General features: G+C 39.5%; 1 protein-coding gene across 5 annotated transcripts in view; it reads left to right on the top strand.

Moving 5' to 3' along the window:
• NFIA (nuclear factor I A) overlaps window positions 1–25393 on the top strand; it is a 523664-nt gene that overhangs the window by 387068 nt on the left and 111203 nt on the right. For all 5 annotated transcript variants that reach the window (XM_063138151.1, XM_063138134.1, XM_063138157.1 and 2 more), the window contains exon 4: window positions 13730–13804. In XM_063138151.1, coding sequence (XP_062994221.1) covers window positions 13730–13804 — 75 coding nt within the window. The remainder of the gene's footprint in view (window positions 1–13729; window positions 13805–25393) is intronic.

Below are 25393 nucleotides of genomic sequence, written 5' to 3'. Positions count from 1 at the left end.
CTGTCACAGTCTTTCAGCCTAAACTACCTCACGGGGTTGTTGTGTGGATAAAATAGAGAGAAGGAGGGTCATGTATGCCCCTTGGGTTCCTTGGAGGAAAAAAGGTGGAAAATAAATGTAATAATAAAATATCCTGTAGAGGAGGCCCTAATGCTGAAAAGAGGTGATGTTGTGAGACTGTGGATTCTATGCCCACACACTCACACTGTCCTCAGCTTTTAATATTCTTGGCCCACTATTTCCCCCCCCCCTTTTTTAGAACGGCTACGACTTACCAATTTTTAAATTCTCTTTCTTGTCCACAAAAATATGGAAGTCCATTTCTACACACACACACACACACACACACACACACACACACACACACCTTCAAGCCCAAGTGTCACTATTAAAACAAAATGTAAATGGGTCTTCCGATTGCTGGCGTGGGGTTTTCTGTACAGCATGCATGTCACAAATCATGTCATTTTTTGGTAACTGGGCTGCTGCCAGTGGGAGGCTCAGAAACGTTCATGTTAATCAAAAATTTTTAATTTCAAATCAAAGTGACAGTTTGCACATGGTGAGGAATGCTGCTCACCATGTGGTCTCCCCCCTCCCTTCAAGAGTGTGCTACAGTGGGCAACATGGCTGCCACTTACTGTTCAGAATGCTCACTGCAGCACTTGCAAATTTATAGGTCTCCTTGTATTGGGCATGGGAAGCAGCTGATGCAAGGAAGCCCCTTAGAGAATAGGAAACAGAAGGGGTTTCAGTAAGACTGGCACTGGTAAGCTGCTCTTGGCACAAGCTGCTGGAGAAATGACAGGTATTCCATAAACATCGATATGGCTAAGAGGAGGATTTAAAGGAGGGAGGGGCCAGGCAGCCATAAACAAGGCGCTGAAACAAATGTGATTATTTCAGTTCTTGATTGGTTTGAATACATAAATAGTGCAAAATATAACACGGCTTTAAATTTATTTTTATGTGAACCAAATGAGAAATGAGCAAACCACCTCTTCTCACAGATTTATATAGAAGTAGGAACTATCTACAAATATTGAGCAGACTAACATTAGTCCTGAAGGGAGATGTTACATTTACAGCAGTGAAGTTTTTAAAAATTGTTGCTGATTGTTGACACATACACTGCCTTATCATCAGTAGGGTAGTTTCTGGGTGCAGCATTACTGCTGATTGAGAGAAATCTAAAAATTCACCGTTGACAAGCAAGACTGACAACTAGTAATGATGGAACACTGAAATGGATACATGTTGGCTACATCTAGCCAAGTTGAAAAAATATTAGAATCTTCTGAGCAACTGAAATGTATTGATTTGCAAGGCCATTTTGGTTGGTTGGTTTTTACGTTGAGTTGTTTTAAAGTATACACCAAAAATGCAGTATGTGAATGAGACAACGTGTATTTGAGGACATGTGTATCATACAGATATACTCCGGAGAGAAACAAGATCTCTTTTTGATCATCCCAGAGTGCAGGACACAGAATAATGGGCTCAAGTTACAGGAAGCCAGATTCTGGCAGGACATCAGGAAAAACTTCCTGACCATTAGAGCAGTATGACAGTGGAACCAATTACCTAGGGAGGTAGTGGGCTCTCCCACACTAGCGGCATTCAAGATGCAGCTAGACAGCCATCTGTCAGGTGGATTCCTGCATTGAGCAGGGGGTTGGATTTGATGGCCTTATAGGCCCCTTTCAGCTCTACTATTATATGATGCTTTAAGATTAGCTGTAACTCCTGGTTAAGCCTCCACTCAGTTGCAAACCCATGTTTGAGTGATCTCATTCAGACATAATGCTAAACTGTCTTTCAGCATTATGTGAATGAACCTGGATGAGCTTTAGGCTTATGTGCTTCCCCTTCCCCCTCCTCCAATACAGCCATGAGGGGGAGATCAGAAGCTTTTAATTCAGTTTTCAATTAACCACCGTTTAGCATTACATCCAAACCTTAAACTGTGGTTATTCTTAACTATGGTTTCCTGAAACAAGCCAGCTTCATAAAACAAGATTGAAACCATACTTGAGACTAATCACAGTCTGTCCAAGTTTGAACATAACACTAGATTGTAGTTAGTTAAAAATGGAAGAAAAGGTTCCGAATTTCCTAGTGGCTGCTGCACCGGAAGGGGAGGGAGGAGTACTCAACCCCTAGATTTGCTCAGGCTTGTTCCTGTAATGATAAATCATTGTTTCTCATTATGTCTAAACCAGCTGCACTACTAAGAAGTCACTATCCTCCTCAGTGTGCCTAGAGTTATCTCACTGTTCATTTATTTATTGACCTGATCACAGAACTGGTGTGAAGTCTCTAAAGCTAAATTTAAAAAGTTACAACAGCAATTCCGGAGATTACAGTGAAGTGATTTTTGTTGCAATAAGCCAATGAAATTATGGCAGCTGTGATACGAAAAAGAAGATAAATAACTCCCTTTTATTATTTTCTTCGGGTGGATTTTCTTTTTATTACTATCTTTTCAGAGGCCATAAATACTCCAAAATGATTAACCTTCTGTAGATTTCATCTCATTTATTTTGGAAAGGGTTTTGAAGAATGTGTTCTAATCTAATCTGCCAAATGAATATGACTATTTATAATGATGTTTCTTCTTTTAACACTTCCTTTTGGATTAGAAATGTGAAAAAGTTAAAAGTGCTAACTTAAGACATCTGTTGTTTTCAGAGATGCGGATCCCTAAACTATGTCTATGCTGTTGATTTTTTTTCTAATGAAAAGGTGATTAATTTTTACTTCACCAAAAATACTGCAATGGAAGCTTACTTAATCTATTTGTCTTTGTATGAACCTTTTAATTAAGCTGAAAGCCTGGCGCAGAATCCAACAGGATACTTGTGCCCCAACAATTCCTTCTGCCCCATTGATTCCCTTCCACAAGCGGTGGGTCCCACCAATTCTGACGGGCAAGCAGGACCCATTGCTTTTGCAAGGGAGATTTAGCACTTTCTAAGGGAAGCCCTGAAATGAGCAGAAATTGTCATTTCTGGAAGAAGATAGGTTGGTTGAGCTTCTCTGAACAAGCCCCATCAACCTGCTCCCTTCCGGAAATGACCATTTCCACGCATTTCGGTTTGTCGCAGAAGCACTAAATCACCATTGCACAAGCAGTGGGGGCCACCTGCACAACAGAATTCTTTATTTATTTTATTTACAATATTTATTTACTGCTCCCCATTCAAAAGTTTGGAGCAGTGAACAAGATAAAATAGAATAAAAACAGAATTGGCAGGATGGAAGAGAATTGGTGGGGGTGTAAACACCCCACTGGATTCTGCCCATGATTTGCAGTGTTAGCCTTCCATGTGCAAAGTATTGGCTTCATCCAAAATATCAGATTCTTCCTCCCATTTATTTGTTATCATTGTAGGTATTATTTGTCCATCTGTTTCCCAAAGCATTCCTCCCTGTGGCCCTTCTGTCCTGGCTGATTGGCACATTGGTTGCATCTCAAGAAGCACTTCTTGGCCTGCTTCAAAGTAGGCATGTGCTCCGCTCCTATTAGAAGCGCAGAAGCAGGAGCGAATTGGCCTGCTCCGCCTTGCCCAGAGGCGGAGTAGAAGCGGACCGCGGACCCCTAGAAGCAAGGCGAAGAGAAGCGACCATTTTCGGAGCGCTTCTCTTTCCGCGGAGCGCTCCGATCGCCATCTTGAAACATTTCGCCCATAGATAACTGGGTTGTTTTTGAAGCTATCGTTCTGAAAATTCTTGTGCTTAGACAGTCGTGGATGGGGGTCATTTTGAGACTACTCTCACCTCTCTGCGTCGTGCGGGTCGCGTGCTATATTTTTTAAAAAATCAGGTCAACAAACGGACAGCGCGGGTCAAACGGCGGTTTTTGCCCATAGGATTGCATTGCGGAAAAGAATCGGGGATAACTGGGTTGTTTTTTAAGCTATCGTTCTGAAAATTCTTGTGCTTAGACAGTCGTGGATGGGGGTCATTTTGAGACTACTCTCACCTCTCTGCGTGGTGCGGGTGGCGCACTAGAATTTTTTAAAAAGTAGGGTAAAGGCGGGAAAAAGATTACCTTTTCGATTGCTGAGGGGCAGAGTCAACTCCCGGTCATGATCACATGATCCCAAAGTTGGAGGAGGGGATAGGCAAAACGGGTAACTTGGGATTCTGGGAAACTTCTCTTTCTTAGTCTGAACGGACTTTTCCCAGTGTTTTTTAAAACAGTAGCCCCACCAAATGTACAAACACAACCTGTGAAATCATATACTAAGCCAATAATAAGAGATAGAAACACAGCACTGCTACCCACCCTAACTTTGGGGAACAACTGAAAAGATGTGGTGCAAGGGGATGAACTCCCCTAGGGCATCTCATTGTGGATGTGCCCCCACTCTCTCCTGTACTTGGAAGGCCATCAGAGCCTTCCAAAGAGAGTAACCCGGTGGAGCAATGCCTATCATGAGTTGAAGTGAGCAGTCTACTTCTCTTAGTGGTGGAGCGATGCCTATCATGAGTTGAAGTGACAGTTCTACTTCTTAGCGGTGGAGCAATGGCTTTCATGAGTTGAACTGACAGCCTTGCTTCTTAAAAGACTGGTTGACCACCAGTCAAATTGGCAGCTGCTGCTTCCCCCTCCCCTGGGCACGTCCCCCTATTGCTGGTAAAAGACAGATATAGCCTTTTTAAAAAAGTTCTTCTTGCTGTTTATTCAGCAACACTGCTGCTTTTAATTCCACCCCTCCTTCGTTTATTTATTTATTTATTCCATTTTATATGCATTACTGGCTTATCCTTGGCTCACTTCCTTATGCCCCCAGAAATGTCTGCTGCCTGCCTGCCTGCCTTCCCTCTCTCCTCCCCTGCCCGCCTTGCAGGGATGTTGTTTGTGTCTGGCTTTGACTCAGGGGAGAAGTCCTTCCTGCGCTCACTTGGAGTTTTGGAAGTTCCAAATCCATTTTTCAAGTGTGGAAGAAGATTCATATAGGTTGATCTCTACTCCCCAATTCATGGCATGTTGGGATTTCCTTTGAAATGGCCCCATTGAGAGGTCTGCAGGTTTAAGCCCCGCCAAAAAACAGGGGATGATGGAACTGCCTTGAGTCTCGGCGTGTGGCGTATGTATCCCTGGATAAGCTGTCATGGTGGTGAGTTTGAGGTTTTTTTTTAACGTGCAAATTGACGGAGCTATTGGAAAGGGGTGTGAATGGGTGTTGGATTTTCATAAATTCCCCAAAAATCAGGGGATGATGGGACTGCCTTGAGTCTCAGCATGCATATGTATCCCTGGATAAGCTTTCATGGTGGCGAGTTTGAGGTTTCTAACGTGCAAATTGACGGAGCTATGGAAAGGGGTGTGAATGGGGTGCCCGATTTTCAAAAATTCCCCAAAAATCAGGGGATGATGGGATTGCCTTGAAACTTGGCGTCCGTGTGGACACATGGATAAGCTATTATGGTGCTGAGTTTGAGGTTTCTAACATGCAAATTGACGGAGCTATCGAAAGGGGTGTGACTTAGGGTTATGGGTGGTGCGTTAGGGGTTAGAGCCCCGCTAAAAATCAGGGGATGATGGGACTGCCTTGAGTCTGGGCGTCCATGTGGACACATGGATAAGCTGTCATGGTGGCAAGTTTGAGGTTTCTAACGTGCAAATTGACGGAGCTATCCCAAGGGGTCTGAATGGGGTGCCCGATTTTCATAAATTCCCCAAAAATCAGGGGATGATGGGATTGCCTTGAAACTTGGCGTGCATGTGTATACGTCCATGAGGTGTCATGGTGCCAAATGTGAGGTTTCTAACTTGAACCGAAAAAAAGTTGTTTACTTTTTTAGCTTTCAATGCAACCCTATGGGGGGGAAAAACAGCTCCGATCTGGATCCGGAGCTCCGAGCGGAGCGGAGCGGAAATGGGCGGAGCGGGGGCGGGGCGAAGCGGCCCGATCCAAAAATCGCAGATCTGCAAGTGAAGCGGAGCGGGGGGTCCATGCACACCCCTACTTCAAAGCACTTCAAAGCTCAGTGGTAGAAGGCATCTTTGCATACAGAAAATCTCCAATTCAGTCCCTGACATCGCTAGTTAAAGCAGTGGTGGGGAAACCTATGGCCCTCCAGATGTTGTTGGACTTCAATGCGCATCATCCCTGATTATTGATTATGCAAGCTGCCTGCCACCAAGGGTGATTAGGCAGATATCCACAAAGTGGAGAACCTTTTCAGTGGTAGTCCTGCACCAATGGAATCAGCTTCCATCAAGGGATTCTTTGCAGGTGTTCTGGAAGGCTCTGAAGACCACCTGTTTTTGCTAGATTTCCAGTAATCTGTGAGCTGCAGGTTGTATTTTTTTATATAGTTTTATGGTATTTTATTGTATATTTATTACTTGTTCGTATATTTTTTGTCTGGTTTTCATTCTGTAGGCTGCCTTGAAGAAGTTTTACCATTAAGGGTGCCCTAAAAATAATGTTAAATAAAATAGAGAACCAACATCTGTAAGGACAGATGTTTCCTATCCCTGAGTTAAATAATCTCAGGTGGCTGGGTAGGAGAGACCTGTGCCATAAATGTTGGACAGAGCCCTCTTCAAGCATTTTTCTCTCCATGCAAGTAACATAATGTGGAGACATAGGCCTTAGCTAGACCTAAGGTTTATCCTGGGATCGTCCCGGGGTCATCCCTGTTCATGTAAATGACACACAGGAGATCCCGGGAGCAGGCAGGGACAACCCGGGACGATCCCGGGATAAACCTTAGGTCTAGCTAAGGCCATAGTTAGGATGGCCACTTACGTATTGCCAAAAAAGAGGAAATGCATCACCAAAAAGAGAGGACCAAAGAGGACACTGGTTTGCATAAAATTTGCATATGTTCATTGACACGTATATATGCAAATGTAGAAATAGTTACTATAATTTAAATAGAAATATAGTTTCATAGCAGGGAAGATTGGACCATATGGCTGACAGTCCGCTCTTCTGTCCAGGTGCTACTTGTTCATAGGCAAATTCAAAGTCCCTGGGCCCTCCCTTCTTATGGTTCTTTATCTTTAAACTGGTCATAGACAGAACAGCCCTTCAAATAGAGGAAACCTTCAAATAGAGGGCAATCCCCTGTAAAAGGAGACACATGGCCACTCTAGAGATAGTGGGGCCATGCGCACTAGCCCCAGAAGGCTGCAACTCATGGGGGCAGCCCTACAAAGGCTTCTCCCCCTCCCCTTCAGACCTTCCTAGCACATGGACAGTGTTGAGGTTGGACCAGCAAAGGAAGTGATGGTGGGACTAGTGTGTTACCTCTCCAAACGATGTTACTTGTGCAGAAAGAAAATTGCCTGAATATGGTTTGGTACTGGGCTGGATGATCTGAGTGAGCACTGATTCCTCACATTGGACTCCTCCTTCACCTTTTTATCTCACATTTATAAACTAGTTCTCACAGAGGCCGTAGCTAGACCTAAGGTTTATCCCAGGATTGTCCTGGGGTCAGACTTGTTCATCTAAGTGCCACACAGGGCATCCAGCGCTCAGGCAGGGACGAACCTGGGATGATCCTGGGATAAACCTTATCTACAGACTAAGATGTCAACCCTTTTCCTGGGCTATGCCATTTCAGACTATGATGAACTCATTCTCCATACAAAATAGAATCCCTGCAAATAGAAAAGGAGCATGTTATGGAGAAGGCTGGGTAGAATATTTTCCCTTGATGTCTAGTTTTCTACACAGAGGGATTTATTTTATTTTGGTTTTTGTATGGAAGATCATACAAAGACCTCTGCCTGCAATCACAAGTGGTAGCCCAGCTTTATTCCTGTGAGAACTAAGCTATGTCATTACAAAGCCCTGTTGCTACCACTTCCCTTCTTCTTGGTCCCCTATGTCTTATTTCCCCAAAACTATTGCAATATTTTGGCTACCAATATTAACTAGTCTCCCATGATCGACTTATGAATCTTAAGCCTATAATATCACAAAATAAATCAGTACCCAAGAAATATGGTTCAGGTTTTGAATTGCTATTATCTCATGTTATGTATTGAAAAAACAAAGTAGAGAAATAGGAATATTCCCAGTTTTTTCATTTTCGCATATTTATATTTATTCCATATGTAGAATTTGACTTTGTCTTCACTCCTATACCCACTCTCCCTGAAGTAAGTCCCACTCAATGGGACATATTTCTAAGTAGTCATGTATAGATAGAGTAGACCTGCTCCATTACTGCGCTTTGAAGCCAAGATATATTTTGCAGTGTTGTCACTGTTGTTGTAAACTTGAAGTCTAAGCATACTTATAAATCCCATTAAATTCATTGGGTCATAAATATGTTTAGAATCAGGCTGTTGGTCTGACTAAACCATGCACATAGTTACATACTATTCTGTAGAAGAGTTGCCATATTTGCCATTGTTCTGAAAATAACTTCATTAGGGGATGGATTTGTGAAATTTATAAACAGACTACAAAGAACAAGTTCCTTCATATTTTGGATGCTGTGAAGAGTTAACAAAACTTTCATTATTACACTCTATTAAGCTGGGACCAGGAAACAATTTCTAATCAATGCTCTGATCTGAGCAGGCTTTTGTATTAGGCCTAAGATCTTGTGTTCTCTATTCACACATGCTCACTTCCAGCTGTTGTCATTGAAATCCCACATAATCTCTCCAGGTCAAAGGGCAGTCATCCATGACTGCTGCAGTTAAAAGGTTATGCTGATTTGTGTTGTCAAATATTGGCTCTTTTCTCTCTCAGCCACTTGTATTCTGCCTTTTTCAACAAGAAAGATCCAGCCTAGGGTTGTATTACATGACTTTAAAGTCTTTAAGGGTGTCCCTCCATTGTACTAACATAATTTACCCCATATAGTCTAATTCTTTCTGTTATATTCCTCAAAGAATTTCCTGGTTGTTCTTAAAACCTGTTCTAAAGCTGCGTGTGCAAGCAAACCTCAGATTATATGGGCACGCAGACTTAGTGTGGTCTAGTGGTTATGTGAAAGGGAATACTTCATTTGAATGGCTGATAAAGTGGCCATAGTTAACTACTGATGTGATGCTGAACTGAAATGAAAAGTAACTGGTAGTGAAGGATGGTAGCAACAACAATAAGAGGAAAAGAACGTGAAGCCCTGTACTTCAATTAAAGTGATTGTTAATTGTGGAAAAGAAATAGGCCAGTTATTTTAAAATCTTAATTCCAACCCAACTTTAAACAAATTTTGATATATGGTTCATAAGTCAGTCCTATACATGTCTACTCAAAAGTAAGTCCAGCTGAGTTCAGTGGGGCTTATTCCACAGTAATTGGGTATACAATTACAGCCTAAAAGCCTTGGTAAACACCATGTGGAACTTCCTAATATGTTGTCATGGCCCAAATAGAGTATAATCCACAGGATGCTGATTGTCACCTTCATATAAGAGTATATGAATGAGTAGCAGGAATTCCATGTGGGAGATGCAGTTTTCACAGCTGTCACTTTTTATTAAGTGATGGTTGAAATCTTTTCTACCTTGCCCCAAATTAAATTTAAGTACAGTGAATCACATGGCTAGGGGCTTCTGGAACATGTGGCAGTACTGTTTTGAGTGTAGGTAGTGGTTGATTTGTATCTTGCTTCCCAGATTTGATGGCAATTGTCATGCAAGCTTAAAATCTGAGGAGGTAGTCTGAAGCACAAGATGCTGGTTGGGGTTTTGTCCATGTCTGGCTGGAAGACTGCCTGGAACCTCTATGTACACCACCTTGACCATCCCAAGAGGAAGCAGGATGTGTCATAGAGGCGAGCAAAAGTGCCCCTCTCAAATTCACCAACCAGTGATTTTGGTAATTTCAGAGTGTGGCCAAACTTTATCCCAAGGTGTACAGGGCTACTTAGCAGTTTCTTTATTTCTGGTGATGTTTTTGTACCACAGTGGCCAAACTTTATCCTGACGTTCAGGGTGGCAGCAGTTTCTTTCTTTCTGATTATTTTTATAGTTAGTTCAAATTTTCATTCATTTAGAGAGCAGCCCTATAGTCCCTGGGAGGGCATCCCATGGACCATAGGATGGTGCAGGTTTCCTTCCCCAAGGTCGTAGACACAGCTACAACATCAGGGAGGGAAATCCAAATATGGACTTTGCCCCAGTGGCCCTTGGTGTGGCTAAAGAAAGCTCTACAGTGGCTTCTCTTCCGAAGACTGGAGAGTCCAGGGTGGCACAACAGCAACGTTAGAAGAGAGTCCGGGAGGGAGAAGAGTGGGATAGTGAGCGGGGAGGGGAGGAGGAACGGAAGCATTGCTGAATCCATGACCCTCTCCATTCTCCTTTCTGCCCACCAAGTAGTAGGTCATCTAGATGGAGTGAGAAATTTGCCTAGCTAAAAATGTCTTGAAAAACAGGAATGGGATGCAAAAACGGCTCCATCATTCCACCTGCCCTGCCTCTGTGAGCCTTCCATGTACAGAGTGTCAATCTGTTAGGATTGCGCACTTAGCCTCATGTTTAGATGCACTTGTAATAAAAATCCTAATGGTCTCATCCATATCACATGACTGATGTAGCAATTTATATCTGTATCATAATTGAGTGATACACCGAACCAAGAAAACCTATCCAATAAATAGCAAGCATCCTGCATACATATAGCAGAGAGCCAAACATTGAAATAAGATATATGACCATTGAAGATTTTGTAAGATTTCAAACGCCAAAGTACATGATCCAAATTAAATTCATGAGTGCAGTGTGCCCAGCGCATTTCAGATCTATTCCAGATTCATTGCCACATCAAAGCTTATAACTGATACTTGACCTGCTAGGCATACTGCTAGGTAGATCAGAAACATTTTCCCAAGATGTAACCAGTGTCATAGACACTTATTTTGTAAGTATTATTAGAAGTTACTTGCTTGACATAGTTTGTGAAACAGAGGATTATCTAGGTAGGGGATAAAACTAAGAGGAATCACATTGCCGTTCGAGTAGGGAAGGCTTTTCCTTCTAATCAGGCATTTGGTTAAGATAATAGGCTTGAGGTTCTAATTGATCATTACTATTTTAAGGTTTTAAGATGTCTCCGTCTAGTGAGATACTTTTATATGGCAAAAGTGCTGGCATTACCTTGCGATACGGGAAAGCAGTCGTTCAATAATAATAATAATAATAATAATAATAATAATAATAATAATAATAATAATAATTTATTTATATAGCACCATCAATGTACATGGTGCTGTACAGAGTAAAACAGTAAATAGCAAGACCCTGCCGCATAGGCTTACATTCTAATAAAACCATAATAATAAGGAGGGGAAGAGAATGCAAACAGGCACAGGGTAGGGTAAACAGGCACTGGGTAGGGTAAAACTAACAGTATAAAGTCAGAACAAAATCAAGTTTTAAAAGCTTTAGGAAAAAGAAAAGTTTTTAGCTGAGCTTTAAAAGCTGCGGTTGAACTTGTAGTTCTCAAATGTTCTGGAAGAGCGTTCCAGGCATAAGGGGCAGCAGAAGAAAATGGACGAAGCCGGGCAAGGGAAGTAGAGACCCTTGGGCAGGCGAGAAACATGGCATCAGAGGAGCGAAGAGCACGAGCGGGGCAATAGTGCAATACATGTTAAAAGTATCACTTTATAATAATGACTATAAAGTCATTTATTTATTCATAAATATTGTGTGTGTTTGTGTGTGTAAACAGTATAAAAATGTACATAACTAAAAAAATATGTGCATGTTCCCTTGCTTTTGTAATGATGTTTCTAGTCCAGAGCTTCTGTTATTGTTATATATTTACTTGTTTTTAATGGCTAGATTATCGTTATCCTGTTTTCTAAGTTTTGTTAGCTGTTTTGAGCATTTCCATTGGATAGGGAAAGCACACTATAAATTATAGTTTTTACTCATAAATAAATGAACAAACTGTAGAGAATGTGCAGAATGATGAATGTGCATATTTTCTGGTTGTTCTGCATATTTTCCACAGTATTTCTATATCATCTTCAATTATGCTCATTGACCAGAATATATCAAAGGCTTACATTCAATAATGCCTGGGGAAGTAATCCTTTCTCAAGATTGTGAGCACACACATGACTTGCACTGAGGTAATTTATGATTTGATGATGCAGTTCACAATAATAAAGCCTCCAATGATTTCCGAGGATAAGTATTATATACTAAATTTATTCAAGAGCTTGATATGCTGACCTTCAGGTTACCTGGGTATCTATCTAGGGGAAGCATTAGCTAATAGGCTGGCTGGGCCCAAGCCTTTCACGTGGCTTTTAGTGTTTGCTGCAAACTCTGCAACCCTGGGTGGTAGAAATCAAAACAATGCTGGCAGATTCTGGATCCTAACTGGTGCCTGTGGGTTGCAGAAATGTGCTTTCAGCATTACATTATTTATTGGGAAATCAGCTTGAATGTGTTGGCTGAATGAAGAAGGAATGTAGGCTGCTTCCAATAATGCTATTGATACTGAAATCCTTTCACAGTAATGGACCTGCAATTTTAATTTTTGATAAATCAAATCATTCCTAAATCTTTACAGGCCACCAGATACATATAAAGTGGTGTGCATAGTGTGTGTGTGTGTGTGTGTGTGTGTGTGTATTATGCAAGAACTTAAGTAAGCAGTTGAAACATTTTCTGCAGTTTGGAAATAAATACAATGACGTCGAGCTGAATCTTAACAATTTACAATATCTGGACATATGGAACTGTTATTATACTGCATTCAGTAATATATGTAGGTGTGTTAGAATGGGTAACCTTAATTAGAACCACTTTAAAAGATATGCTACTTATCCTACGGACAAGAATGACTTTACCATTCTTTTAATAATCCCTTTATCCTCAGATTTCTGTGACCCTGATTTCAAAAGCAATAGGTCATGCTGGCCTATCAGCTACAAACGTCTAATTGAAGTCCTAATATGTAGTGTGTGAGCTATAGAATCTGGTTCAACAGAATCCCTTGTACCCAGTTTGCAGTGTGGAGGCTTCTTGTTTTGTAACTGATTATACCCAGAAAATTAAATTAACATTTGGTGATAGACATGTTTTCTTAGAAAAAGGGAAATACTGTTATGGGAAGTGTAATAACATTTTGATATAAAATATCCTTTACACAAATGAAACCGGCAAGCAACCATACGCCTTGTCTCTTAAAGAAATTCAGAGGATTAGAGTTAAAGCTTTCTTATGCAAAGATTTGGTTTCCCTTTTGAAAAGCTCATTTTAAAGAGATTTTTTCCCTTTCCTTTTTGAAAAGCATTCATTTTCAAGATTTTTTTTAAACAGCTGCTATTTTCAGATTTCTCTAATGTAACCTCAGAAAATGAAGAGTACATCTTTAAATCTTGTTTTGTTTGAATGAACGAGTGGATAATCCTGATCAGATGTTTCTTTAGAGAATAATGTTTAAAACGATTATAGAACTTAGCTGTCCCGTCTGATTCCTAGGTACAGTATTTTAATTTCAGTTGGTAAGTCGCTAGGGTCATCAGAGGTAACTGTTTATTAAAACAAGCTTCTTTTGTTTCAGATTTCCAGCTGTGATGCTTTAATACATACAATTCTCCCTGTTAATGTGTCATGTTAACTTCTCTAAACTCTAACCATATATCTGCCTACCTAAACAGCAATTAGTGATAATTGGAAAATTAAATATTCAATTTCTTTCACATTAAACAGATACCGAAGTATTTGAGAATACTGTCATTAAGTGCTTAAACCTAATCACGTCTATAATTTTCTTGTGTTTTGTAGGACATTTGGGCTTCCAAGACAGTTTTGTCACATCAGGCGTCTTCAGTGTGACTGAGCTAGTAAGGGTCTCACAAAGTAAGTATAATTTCTTGTTGTATTCAAATATTTTAACTTGACGTACTTCTTTCTTTGAGTTTTCCACCCCACACAATTACTATGCAAGACGTTTTCTGAATCTTTTTCCACTTTGCCAATCCTTGCATGAGTAAATGTTGTTGTATTTCTCATTAGGTAGAGAAAATAGACATTAATTAGCATGAACCATGTTAAAGTGTTAAGGTCCTGATTATACAAAACTGGGGGGGGGGCAGCATCTTGCTGTGCCTCCACTTGTTCTCCTGTGGAACCAGAACCAACTGACTGCACAACAGGAATAGTGGTTCTGAAAACAACCCTGGAAACAGGCAGCAATGTTTGTTTATGGAAGAGAGCAGGTTGGTGGAACTCCTTTCTGCAAGGTCCACTGATCTACGACCTTTAGGGAACAAGCACTTCCACGCATTTCAGATTGCTTTGGGAATCACTGGTTCCCATTGCACTAAAGGTAAGTCTTGCTAGTGCACGGGCAGTGTCGGACACACTTACCTGGGGCTACCTTCCATTGAACTCAATGGGATTTACTTCTAAGTAGTCACGTACAGGATTGCACTGTAACTTCTACGCTCTGCTGTCCTACAATTTGTTACACTGGAAAAGCAAAGCGTGCATTGAGGCGTTAGCCTCTGCCATAAAGATACAATTTGTGATATTGCACTGGTGGTAGCAGTACATCAAGGACTGGATTCTGACAGAGAGCAGTGGCCATCAGCACTATTGCTCCAGCAAGTCCTATAGTGGCAGCTTTGATGCTCTGACCAACATGGGTTGAAACAGGTTGGAATTGGATCACCCACTAGCCAACTGTGAAGAATCCTGAGGGCTGGAAAGAAAGCTGGCATAACTTTGCATTTGGTTTTCTCTGCAAAAAGTGTTTGGGGGATGGTAAGAAGACTTAAATGGTTTGCTCTTAGCCATTTGCCCCAGATTTAAAGTACCTCATCGTGTAACACACCCATACAACACAAACCACCTGTGGGTAGGAACACACAGTTTAAGAAACATTGTTCTATAGGATTGGGCTTCCATCATGACTAGTATATACTTTCTGAAACAATTTCTGTGGTTTCAAAATTAAAACACTGATTTTCACAAGACCTATAAAAAATAATTTTATGTGCAAAGGCACATGTTTTGCCATTTTTGCCACATATGTACATGTATTTTGCAGCATCTACAGTATATAGTGTAGCACTGATTATTTATACAGATACACATGTTTTGAACCTACAAGTATTGGTTCATACACAAGTACAAGATCTCTCACAATTTTTATATACTCCATAGATATACCTTCAGTATTCCAAGGTCTGAATGGAATTCTGCCTTTTTTAAGGTCTTTGCTTTTGACCTTTAAAGAATGCTAATATCCTTAGTCTGAATGACATGCTGCAGTGTGATCATTACCAGTTTGTCAATATTCACTAACAACAGTGAATTAGGAGTACCTGTCACCACCCTGTTCCATTGATCAAAGGCTCCTTGATTGTATTTTACTATGACATAATCCAGACAGTCCAAGGAGATGTGGACACCATTGTCTCACTGCTGTGCGTCTCCTTTGATGACAGCTAACCTGGAGCCCAAGTTAGTGCTATGATGATTTTCATGTCTAGTGAAAAAACAAGTCGAAATTCTAATGTAGCTCCAGTAAGTAATGTTACTACGTTGCCATAAAATGTAATTGATGTCTGGTGTGTGTGCGTGTTTGTGTGTGTGTGTGTGTGTGTGTGTGTGTGTGTGTGTGTGTGTGATGGGGAGGGGGGAGACTTAACAACCTTCCTTTGATCCAACACACATTCAGAGCAACTTTCCCATTAATTTCAGTGTTGATCTACATTGAATTGAACAGGGATCTTTGTGTGCATAAGAGATCCATATGCCCCTCTAATCACACTTAGATTTCAAGATCAGTGCAATATTTTTACAGTAATGACAGAGCAATCCTCTCCCCTCCCTCTATAGATATTAAATCTATAGTCAACATTTTACTTTATAAATCAGGTCCATTAAAATAGTAAAACCAAAATCAGTGGGGGTGATACCATTTTATGGCATCTTGAAAATCCAGAAATGGGTGGATCTTGTAGTAGTGCTGCCTTGGATTGCACTAACTGCATGTGCTGTCTGTGGTTAGAAGCTTCAGCTAAAACAAACAATAGGAATCTGCTGTCCTTACAGCACAAACAGTTGTAGTGTATATAAAGTACCTGGCCATCATAAACTAGAATGAAATGTAAGAAGACTTAGATTGGCATAAGGTGGCACCCTAGTGTTTGAAATTTGCAATAATTCTCCTGCTGTACAGCATGAATCATTGTGGCTTTAAAGCAATAAAGAAGGTAGTGATCTCTCATGTACAGCATGACTCCCCACAATCACCTTGGGAGGTTAACCCTCCTCCTTTATGACCTTCTGACATGGAGATGTTTGTAAGACTAGGGCGAGACAGCAGTTTCTCTCATGGCTGATTTAGAGCTGTAGCACTAAAGCAGAAGGTACAGTGGGAAGGAAAAAGTACCAACAAGGAGAGTATGGTGGTTTACCAAGCTATCATTGCTGCTTTCAGCTAGGGTGACCAAATGGAAAGGAAGACAGGGCTCCTGTATCTTTAATAGTTGTATTGAAAAGGGGATTTCAGCAGGTGTCATTTGAATGCATGCCGCACCTGGCCAAATTCACTCTTCATCACAACAGTTAAAGCTGAAGGAGCCCTGCCCTCTTTTGTATCTGTATCCTGCAGCTTTAACTGTTGTGATGAACAGAGAATTTCACCAGGTGCTGCCGGCATACAAATGACACCTGCTGAAATTCCCTTTTCAATACAACTGTTAAAGATACAGGAGCCCTGTCCTCCTTTTCATATGGTCTTCCTATTTCAGCTGGCATTAATGCTTCTCCTGATGCTACTAGATCCCAGCTTGCCTTTTGGTCTTAAAATGGTCAGAACGGAAATTGGCATGGTCTTTATTTGGCTTGGGAATATTTGGCTTGGGAAACTTTTCAAATACTTAAAAGGTTGTCACACAGAGGAAGGCCAGGATCTCTTCTTGATCCTCCCAGAGTGCAGGACACGGAATAATGGGCTCAAGTTAAAGGAAGCCAGATTCCATCTGGACATCAGGAAAAACTTCCTGACTGTTAGAGCAGTACGACAATGGAATCAGTTACCTAGGGAGGTTGTGGGCCCTCCCACACTAGAGGCATTCAAAAGGCAGCTGGACAACCATCTGTCAGGGATGCTTTGAGGTGGATTCCTGCATTGAGCAAGGGGTTGGACTCGATGGCCTTGTAGGCCCCTTCCAACTCTGCTATTCTATGATTCTATGTACATATTGAATCAAGATGTCTGATGGTCCTAAAAGCTGCAACTCTGGTTTGAAGCACCTAAGCCCACTGATTAGAATATAATTCTGATAGGGAATCAGCCTAGATAAAGATTTTAACTCAATAATTTCTATAGCATCTCTCTGATCTAAGCAGGCAGTAGGGCACAATTTAGTCTTCTGTTGCCATAATGCACTCTGTATACATCTCGGGATCCTGCAGTCATTTGCAAGATCCCTCTGTACATGACAGTTTTCTCAATAGCTATCATTTGAAGATGCAGTTTGAATTTTTCTCAGTAGCTAAAGTTTGAAGCGTTCCAGAGCAGCTTTAAGTAGAAATAGCAAGCAGAATGTTATCTCAGCCATGACTGTCTAGGTTTAGGTCTGAAACCTGTTTCAGTGTTTAGAACAGGGGTGGGGAAACGCTTTCAGCCAAATTCCATTTCAGAGAAGTTCTTGGGGGTCACATTCCAGTGGTAGGTGAGGCTGAAGGCAAAGGCAGTGGAGCCAAAAATACAAAACAAAACAAAACCCAGCAAATTGTAGGTTAAAGCTCTTACTGCCAGTTATTAATAATAAACGCTAACTTTGTTTTTTAACGGACCCCAGAACTGTTGTTTTTAAATGGATACTGTTGTTTTTATGTTTCTGATGGTTTTTAAATTTTGTATAGTTTTTTAATGTTACTGTTTTTAACTTTTGTAAACCGCCCAGAGAGCTTCAGCTATGGGGCGGTATATAAATGTAATAAGTAAATAAATAAATAAATAAATAAATAAATATTAGGGCTTAGGAGAGACAGTTCAATGTTTTAGAAGGTGCAGGAACTGGCACAAAAGGCAGGAAACCACCAGAGCATAGATAGTTTGGGAAAAAGGGGCAGGGCCAGGGGAAAGGGGACATGGCCCTCTGGAGAAATTGGATGGCCAGATTGGAGCCCCAGAAGAGCAGGATTTGGCCCCTGGGCCTGAGATTCCCCATCCCTGGTTTAGAATATATGAAATGATGAGAGTGTGCATGTGGGTATGTGGAGATTATGTAATTGCAACTTACCTTCACACTTTGAAGGTTAAGCATCCGGGCTTTCAAGGTAAGGGCCAAGTCTTCCAAACAGGCTTGAGACATGGCTGCATGTCTTCCCCCCTCACTTTATTTTTAATTAGTTAAACATGGGCAGAAAGGTTCCACTATTAATTATATTCAAGATTCTTGCTGCAATCATACACACAGCCTACTCAACTGTGATTGGCTCTAGTTCAATTTAAGCAGCCTGCATGCAGGATTGTTCATCCAAATGCAATCTCAGCCAGGAACTGTTTTTGTACAAGAAGGTGCATTGAATGAGAGATGACTGACCAGCTAATATATTTGCAGGGGTTGTATGTCTTACGTTCTGCTGCAATATAACTACACTCTTTCTCTATGTACACGCCTGCGAGCTTTCTGCTGTACTAATCAATATTGTAGGAGAGGTGGTTAGAAATCAGCAGCGTGAAAAATAAACACGGAAGAAGCTAACTTCATGTTCTGTAGCAGAGCCTGGTTGTCCAAAGCTTGCAATTTGAGTCAGGGTATGAAAGGACAGGATGGAGGGGGTACAGAGAGGGGGGTATAGAAGAAGAATTATAATACAAAATAGACTTGTGGGCTTAGAATGAACTGTTGCAGTGACCTTGCCTTTTGTATGCCATCACACAATTCAATGGCAGCCCACTCAAACCTTGCTTTCAATCAATATCCTATTAAAGCAGCACAAAAAGTCTCCATAAACTTAGTGGTTAGCTATGTTTATAAATGGAATTCAGCATAATTAGATGGTCAATAACATGCTGTACTAGTAATGTTAAAATGAATACCACACATTTCATATCTGTGATATTCTACAAAGCTTTCGTACAAAAGCAAACACAACAGCCTGTAGGAGACAAAGGCCTAGCCACAAATTTCAGCCACATTTTCCACATCTCTCTCTCTCTCTCTCTCTCTCTCTCTCCTGCTTATTAACCATTTAATGAAAAGGCTTGCTGGTTAAAAGGCATTCTTTTTTTTTTTTTTTTTAATAATTTTTATTCATTTTCAACACTATATAAACATAAATGAACATTTCCAAAATATAATTGAAACAAACACAATAAGAAAAAGAAATACATCAAATATCTGCTTCATACATATTGAATAATTGTTGAGTACAAATATCAAAAACTATTACATATGCCTTATCACACTACAACATTTTCATTCTTAACATAAAAGTGCACCCCCCACCTCGGGATCATTCTTGAGTCCAAAATCTAATCGTTTCTTCTGATGGTGGTTTCCCATTTCCCTTAGTAAACACGAACACTAGGAACTGTTTCCAAATTCCTTCAAACTCATTTATTTTAGTTACGCCTTTTCTCCACTTAATATTACATGTCAGTTTATCATTAATGGCTATATCCCATACTACTTTATACCACTCCTCAATAGAATATTCCCCTTGGATCTTCCAGTTCCTAGCTATCATCAATCGTGCTGCAACCAACAAACTCGATATCAGCTCTATAGTTCCTTTTCCACACTTTATATCTTCAAATAGTGACAGCAATGCTATTTTTGGTGTTTGTTCTATTTTCATTCCCACTATTTCTTCAATTTCTGAGAACACCATCTTCCATAATCTTTGTACATATTTGCATTGCCACCACATATGTAAATACGTTCCTTTTTCCCCACATCCTCTCCAACAATTTGCTGAATGTTGATCACTTATCTTGTTCAATCTAACCGGGGTTAGGTACCACCTCCATAAAATTTTAAAATAATTCTCCTTTATTCTTACTGATAAACTTCTCAACACTCTTTGTTTCCATAGTCCCTCCCAGCTCTGTCGCCCTATTTGTATCTTCAAATCTGATTCCCAAATCACTTTCTCTGTATTCTCTCTAAACTCCTTCTCTAACAATATTTTATATATTTCACTCATTAATCCTTTTGAAACTATACTACCTCCTTTTCCTTTCTCCTTACTTACTACTAATTCTTCAAACCTCGTCATCTTTCTGCACATTCTATTATCTTTAATCCACTTTTTATTCCATTGTTCTAATTGACCATATTCTAGCCAAGATAGCTTCCTCTCCTTTAACAAATTTTCCATATCTTCTCTTGTTTTAATATCTCTTACCCAATCCTTTAATTTTATTTTATTTTTCTCTTTTAATATTTTACATAATCTACCCTTTAGATCCTCTGGGAAATTCTTTAACATTATTATCGGTGCTAAGGGAGAGTTGCTCGGAAGCAGCTTCCCTTTAAATTTGCTCCAAATTTCCCATTGAGTCCTCAGGAGTGGATTATCTATACTTCCAACCCATTTTCTTCCTCCATCTTTAAAAAAAACATTCTCCAGATTCATCTCTACCTTACTTATGATTTTTTCTTCCATCCAGTATAAATCTCCCACTCCCATAATTGCTTCTACAACATGTCTTAATCTATTTGCTACGTAGTATAATTTTATGTTTGGGAGACCCATTCCCCCCTTTTTTTGGCTTAGGTACCAATTATTTTTATTCACTCTTGCTCTCTTTTCTCCATTACAATATTTATTAATAATATTTTGCCAACTTTTTATCTCGGTTTCTGATATTTTTATAGGTAGCATCCTAAATACGAAATTAATTTTAGCTAGTATCTTCATTTTTATCAAAGCTATTCTCCCAAACCAAGATAAATTTAATCTTTTATATTTCTCCAATTTCTCTAATACCTCCTTCTTTAACCTCGTTAAATTTTCCCTTTCTAAATTCTCTAGATTTTTTGTAATTTTAATTCCCAAGTATTTAATCTCATTCTTAACTTTCAATTCCATCCCCTTAAATTCCCAATCCTTTTCTTCCTTCTTAGTATAGTTAAACAACATCATCTCTGATTTAGACCAATTTATTTTTAACCCTGTAATTTCCTCAAATTCCCTCAACTGATATTTAATTCTTTCTAATTTTCTTAATGGATTCTTAATGGTCAATAAAGTATCATCCGCAAACATGTTTAGTTTTATCTCCCTTACCTCTCCAATTCCTTCTAATTCTTTATCCTCCCTTAGTGCCTTCGCCAAAACTTCCATAACCATTACAAAAAGGACCGGCGAGAGCGGACATCCTTGTCTTGTTCCTCTGGCTAGTCGTATCTTTTCAGTAAGTCCGTCATTTACCACCACTACCGCCGTATTTTGGGAATATAACTGTTCTATTACATTTTTAAATTTATTTCCAAATCCCAATTTATCTATAATACTCTTTAGTGCCTGCCAGCTCACACAATCAAAAGCTTTAAAAATATCTAATGCCATAATACCTGCCTTAATATTTGCTTTTTTTATTACATTTATTACATTTAAAACTCTACCCACTAAATTATGCATATGTCTTCCTACCACAAACCCACATTGATCTGCTCCTATATATTCTGCCAAAAATTTATTTAATCGTTTGGCCATAATAGATGTAAAAATTTTAGCATCCTGATTTATTAAAGAAATAGGTCTATAAGAATCAGGATTAGTCAAATCTTTATCTGGTTTTGGGATCAGAATTATCACTGAATGTTCCCATGATTCAGGTATCTTCTCTCCTGATAATATCCTATTATAAAGTTCCATTAATTTTGGAACTAAACAATCTTTGAAGACCTTATAATATTCTGGACCCAAACCATCTGCTCCTGGTGATTTACCCACTTTTAACTTATCAATAACTTCTTCAACTTCTCTTTGAGTTATTACTGACTCCATTAACTCCTTATATTCTGATTTTATTTCCTTCTTTATAAACCTTCCAATATACTCCTCCACCTTTTCTTGTTGAATTTCTTTACCCTTGTACAATTCCTGATAAAATTCCTGAAAAATTTTTATTTTAGCTTTCATTGCATGACAATAATTCCCTCGACTATCTTTCAACGTTTCTATCCCATTCCTCCCTTTTTCTTTTTGTGTGAGCTTGGCAAGCAACCTCGAGTTCTTATCACTGTTTTCAAAATATTCCCTTTTCATATACATTAAATTCTTTTGAATCTCTTCTATATTTAAGTTTTCTAATTGTTTCTTCTTAGCTTGTATTTCCACTAATTTATATTTATCTTTACTTCGCCAATATCTTTCCTCCAAGTTTTTAATTTCTATCTCTAACTTTTCCTGTTCTGCACGTTGTTGTCTTTTTAAACTACATGTTTCTCTAATACAGATTCCTCTTGCTACAGCCTTCATGGTGTCCCAAATGACTGACCCAGCTGTTCCTCCTTTTTCATTAATTTCCCATGCCTCCGACAGTTCCTTCCAAATTTTATCTACTATTTTATTGTATTTCAATATCTTTGTGTTCATCTTCCATCTATATGCCTCTTTATAATCTTTCTTAACTGTAAATTCTAAACTTAACAAGGCATGATCGGTTACTTTTATTACCCCCATTTCCATTTTACAAATCCTCGTTGCAAAGTCTTTTGAAACAAATATATAATCTATCCTGGAGTATGTATGATGAACTGGGGAAAAGTATGAAAATCCAGGCCTATTCCCGTAAAGTAAGCGCCACGAATCTAAATAATCATTTTCTTTTACTAATTTATTCAATATAGTCATATTGTTCCTCTTTTCAGCATTAGTGGGATTTGACCTGTCCCTTTTATTATCCATAACCATATTAAAATCCCCAGCTAATAATGCACACCCCTCCTTAAATTCTTCTATTTCTTTGAACAGCTTTATAAAAAATTCTCTATGCCTCTCATTTGGGGCATAAACATTAATCAAAGTATAAACCTTTCCCTCAATTTTACCTTTTAACATAAGATATCTACCCTTATCATCCTTTCTTGGATTCTTGTTCATGGGGTTTACCCCCATTTAACCCTGGATACGCCATCATATTGCTGCTGGAGCAATAAAAGTATCTATATATCTATTTGTGAAGTCAAAGCCAGCTTTGGATAATCTTCTAGGGTTTTATTATAGTTGTAAAGAGATTAACCAAGTACCTAAATAAAGCACAAAGTGTGTCGATTTGCAGAAAAATAGATTGGCCAATTTGCCACAATAAAATCAGATAAATGCAACAAAAGGGGGGAAAGTGATGTAAATGCAGCCTGCTTTTACTATCTGCAAGAACTCTGGCTTCAGTTGATTCAAATGAGCCCTCCCAAGCCATTGGCTCAGCTGCCAAAGTCTTAAAGAATGTTTATGAACATTTGAATTAGTCAAATGCTATCCCATGAAGGCTAGGGAAATATAAGGCTGGCTGCTATTTGTGAGAATGATTCAGCAGAAGTGTGTATGTGACTATTGAAACTTTGGTCAACAATTAGAGAGTAGTGTGAGACATGTGAATATTGTTTGTGAATAATGCAAGTGCAGTTGTATGTGAATCGGAAAGTGAGTGAATAGGAAAAGATAATGAGAAAATCCCAAAGTGCAGGACACGGAATAATGGGCTCAAGTTACAGGAAGCCAGATTTCGGCTGGACATCAGGAAAAACTTCCTGACTATTAGAGCAGTACAACAATGGAACCAATTACCTAGGGAGGTTGTGGGCTCTCCCACACTTGAGGCATTCAAGAGGCAGCTGGACAGCCATCTGTCAGGTATTCTTTAATGTAGATTCCTGCAATGAGCAGGAGGTTGGACTCGATGGCCTTGTAGGTCCCTTCCAACTCTACTATTCTATGATTCTAAATCTTACACACACATAAACACATCAGTTAAAAAATGTCAATTATAAGAAAATCACCTGTAAGAGTCGCTACTCCAATATTAACCTGCTTGTGGAGGCCTGTCTCCATGTGCCTCCTCCACTGGAGGTACATTATTCACTAGAAGGGAAGGAACTTTTTCAGCAGTTAATAAAGAGGTTCAACACTCCGTTTTGCGTTTAGGCAAAAGCAGTTTTATACCCAGACATTTTAACTTCTTAAAACCTCTGTCTTTTCAAAGGATTTTTGCTTCCATTTTTATTGTATCGGTTTTACCTTGCAACACTCAGAAATCCAAACTGGATGAAAGGCAGTATATAAATGTTTTAATAAATAATTATGTTCTCGTTAGTATCCAAATGCTAATTATATAACAGAGATGTGGATTTAGAATAGGAAATGAGGGCAGAGTGAACAGGAGCCAGACACAGATTATTAGCATTCCAAAGCCAATGTGACACTCCAAGGAAGATAAATAACCACATGGCTGAATATTTTTAAATTGATTACATTTGTATTGCACCTTTCGTCTAAGAAGCTCAATGTGGTATACATAGCTCTCCTCACACATATCACTTTCATCCTCACAACATCCCTCTGTGGTAGGTTAGGCTATGCTAGGCTATGAAATAAGCCTAGCCTACCGTAGAGAGCCGAATGGCTGAGTGGGCATTTTGAACCTGGTCCTCCCTGGTCCTAGTCCAACACTCTAGTACTCTGTCTTTCCCAGCTTGGGACTGTCCAGATTGCAATGCCCATCAGACTGGGAATGATTGGCATTGAAATCCATATTGTCCTTTCTGGATGAGAATGATGGGAGTTGCAGTCCAACACATCTGGAGGGCACCAAGTTGGGAAAGGGTGCTCTAACTGCACAACAACAAAAATACAAATTCTCACATTATATAAAATCCCAGCAGTTTTGTTAATTTTATCATTATTTGTTTCTAGGGATACCTGGGTGTTTTTGAAATTAATACACATGCAAAGATAGAAGTGGACTAGTACTGGAATACTTTCTATTACTGTTAGTATGGCAACTTTGAACTGGGGTGACTCTCTCAGGCCAATTCATTGAAATGTATCCCATGTGTACGCAAGGGTTTGTGACCAGACCACCCAGTCAGCTGAAACAGGATCCCAAAGCAGCATTAGTTCAATTTGACAAGCTTCACATACATCAATCAGAGGAGAGGTTGAAGGATAAGCTAGTTCTTCATCTAGTAAAGCCCAGATATCTATTTCAAATGGGATCTTTATGCAGGTGGAATTGATGCACAGAGTTGGAATTGATGCAAAACACATACCACCCCAGATTTCAGTTTTTCATATGAATCACAATGCTTTCTTTGAGTCATGATTACTTTTTTGAATCATGATGCCTTATGTACTGATATGATGTTTGTGTGTAATTTCCCATGTATTTACTACTTTTTAGTAAAAAGGGTAGATTTTAATAATAGAATTGAACAGTTTTCTTTCCTTATAATGAGAGCATCACTAAAGCTC

This window comes from Elgaria multicarinata, chromosome 1 (genome assembly GCF_023053635.1).
Source record: "Elgaria multicarinata webbii isolate HBS135686 ecotype San Diego chromosome 1, rElgMul1.1.pri, whole genome shotgun sequence".
Classification (NCBI taxonomy): Eukaryota; Metazoa; Chordata; class Lepidosauria; order Squamata; family Anguidae; genus Elgaria; species Elgaria multicarinata.
The sequence above is the reverse complement of the archived record's forward strand: the minus strand, read 5'-3'. Positions and strand labels throughout refer to the sequence as shown.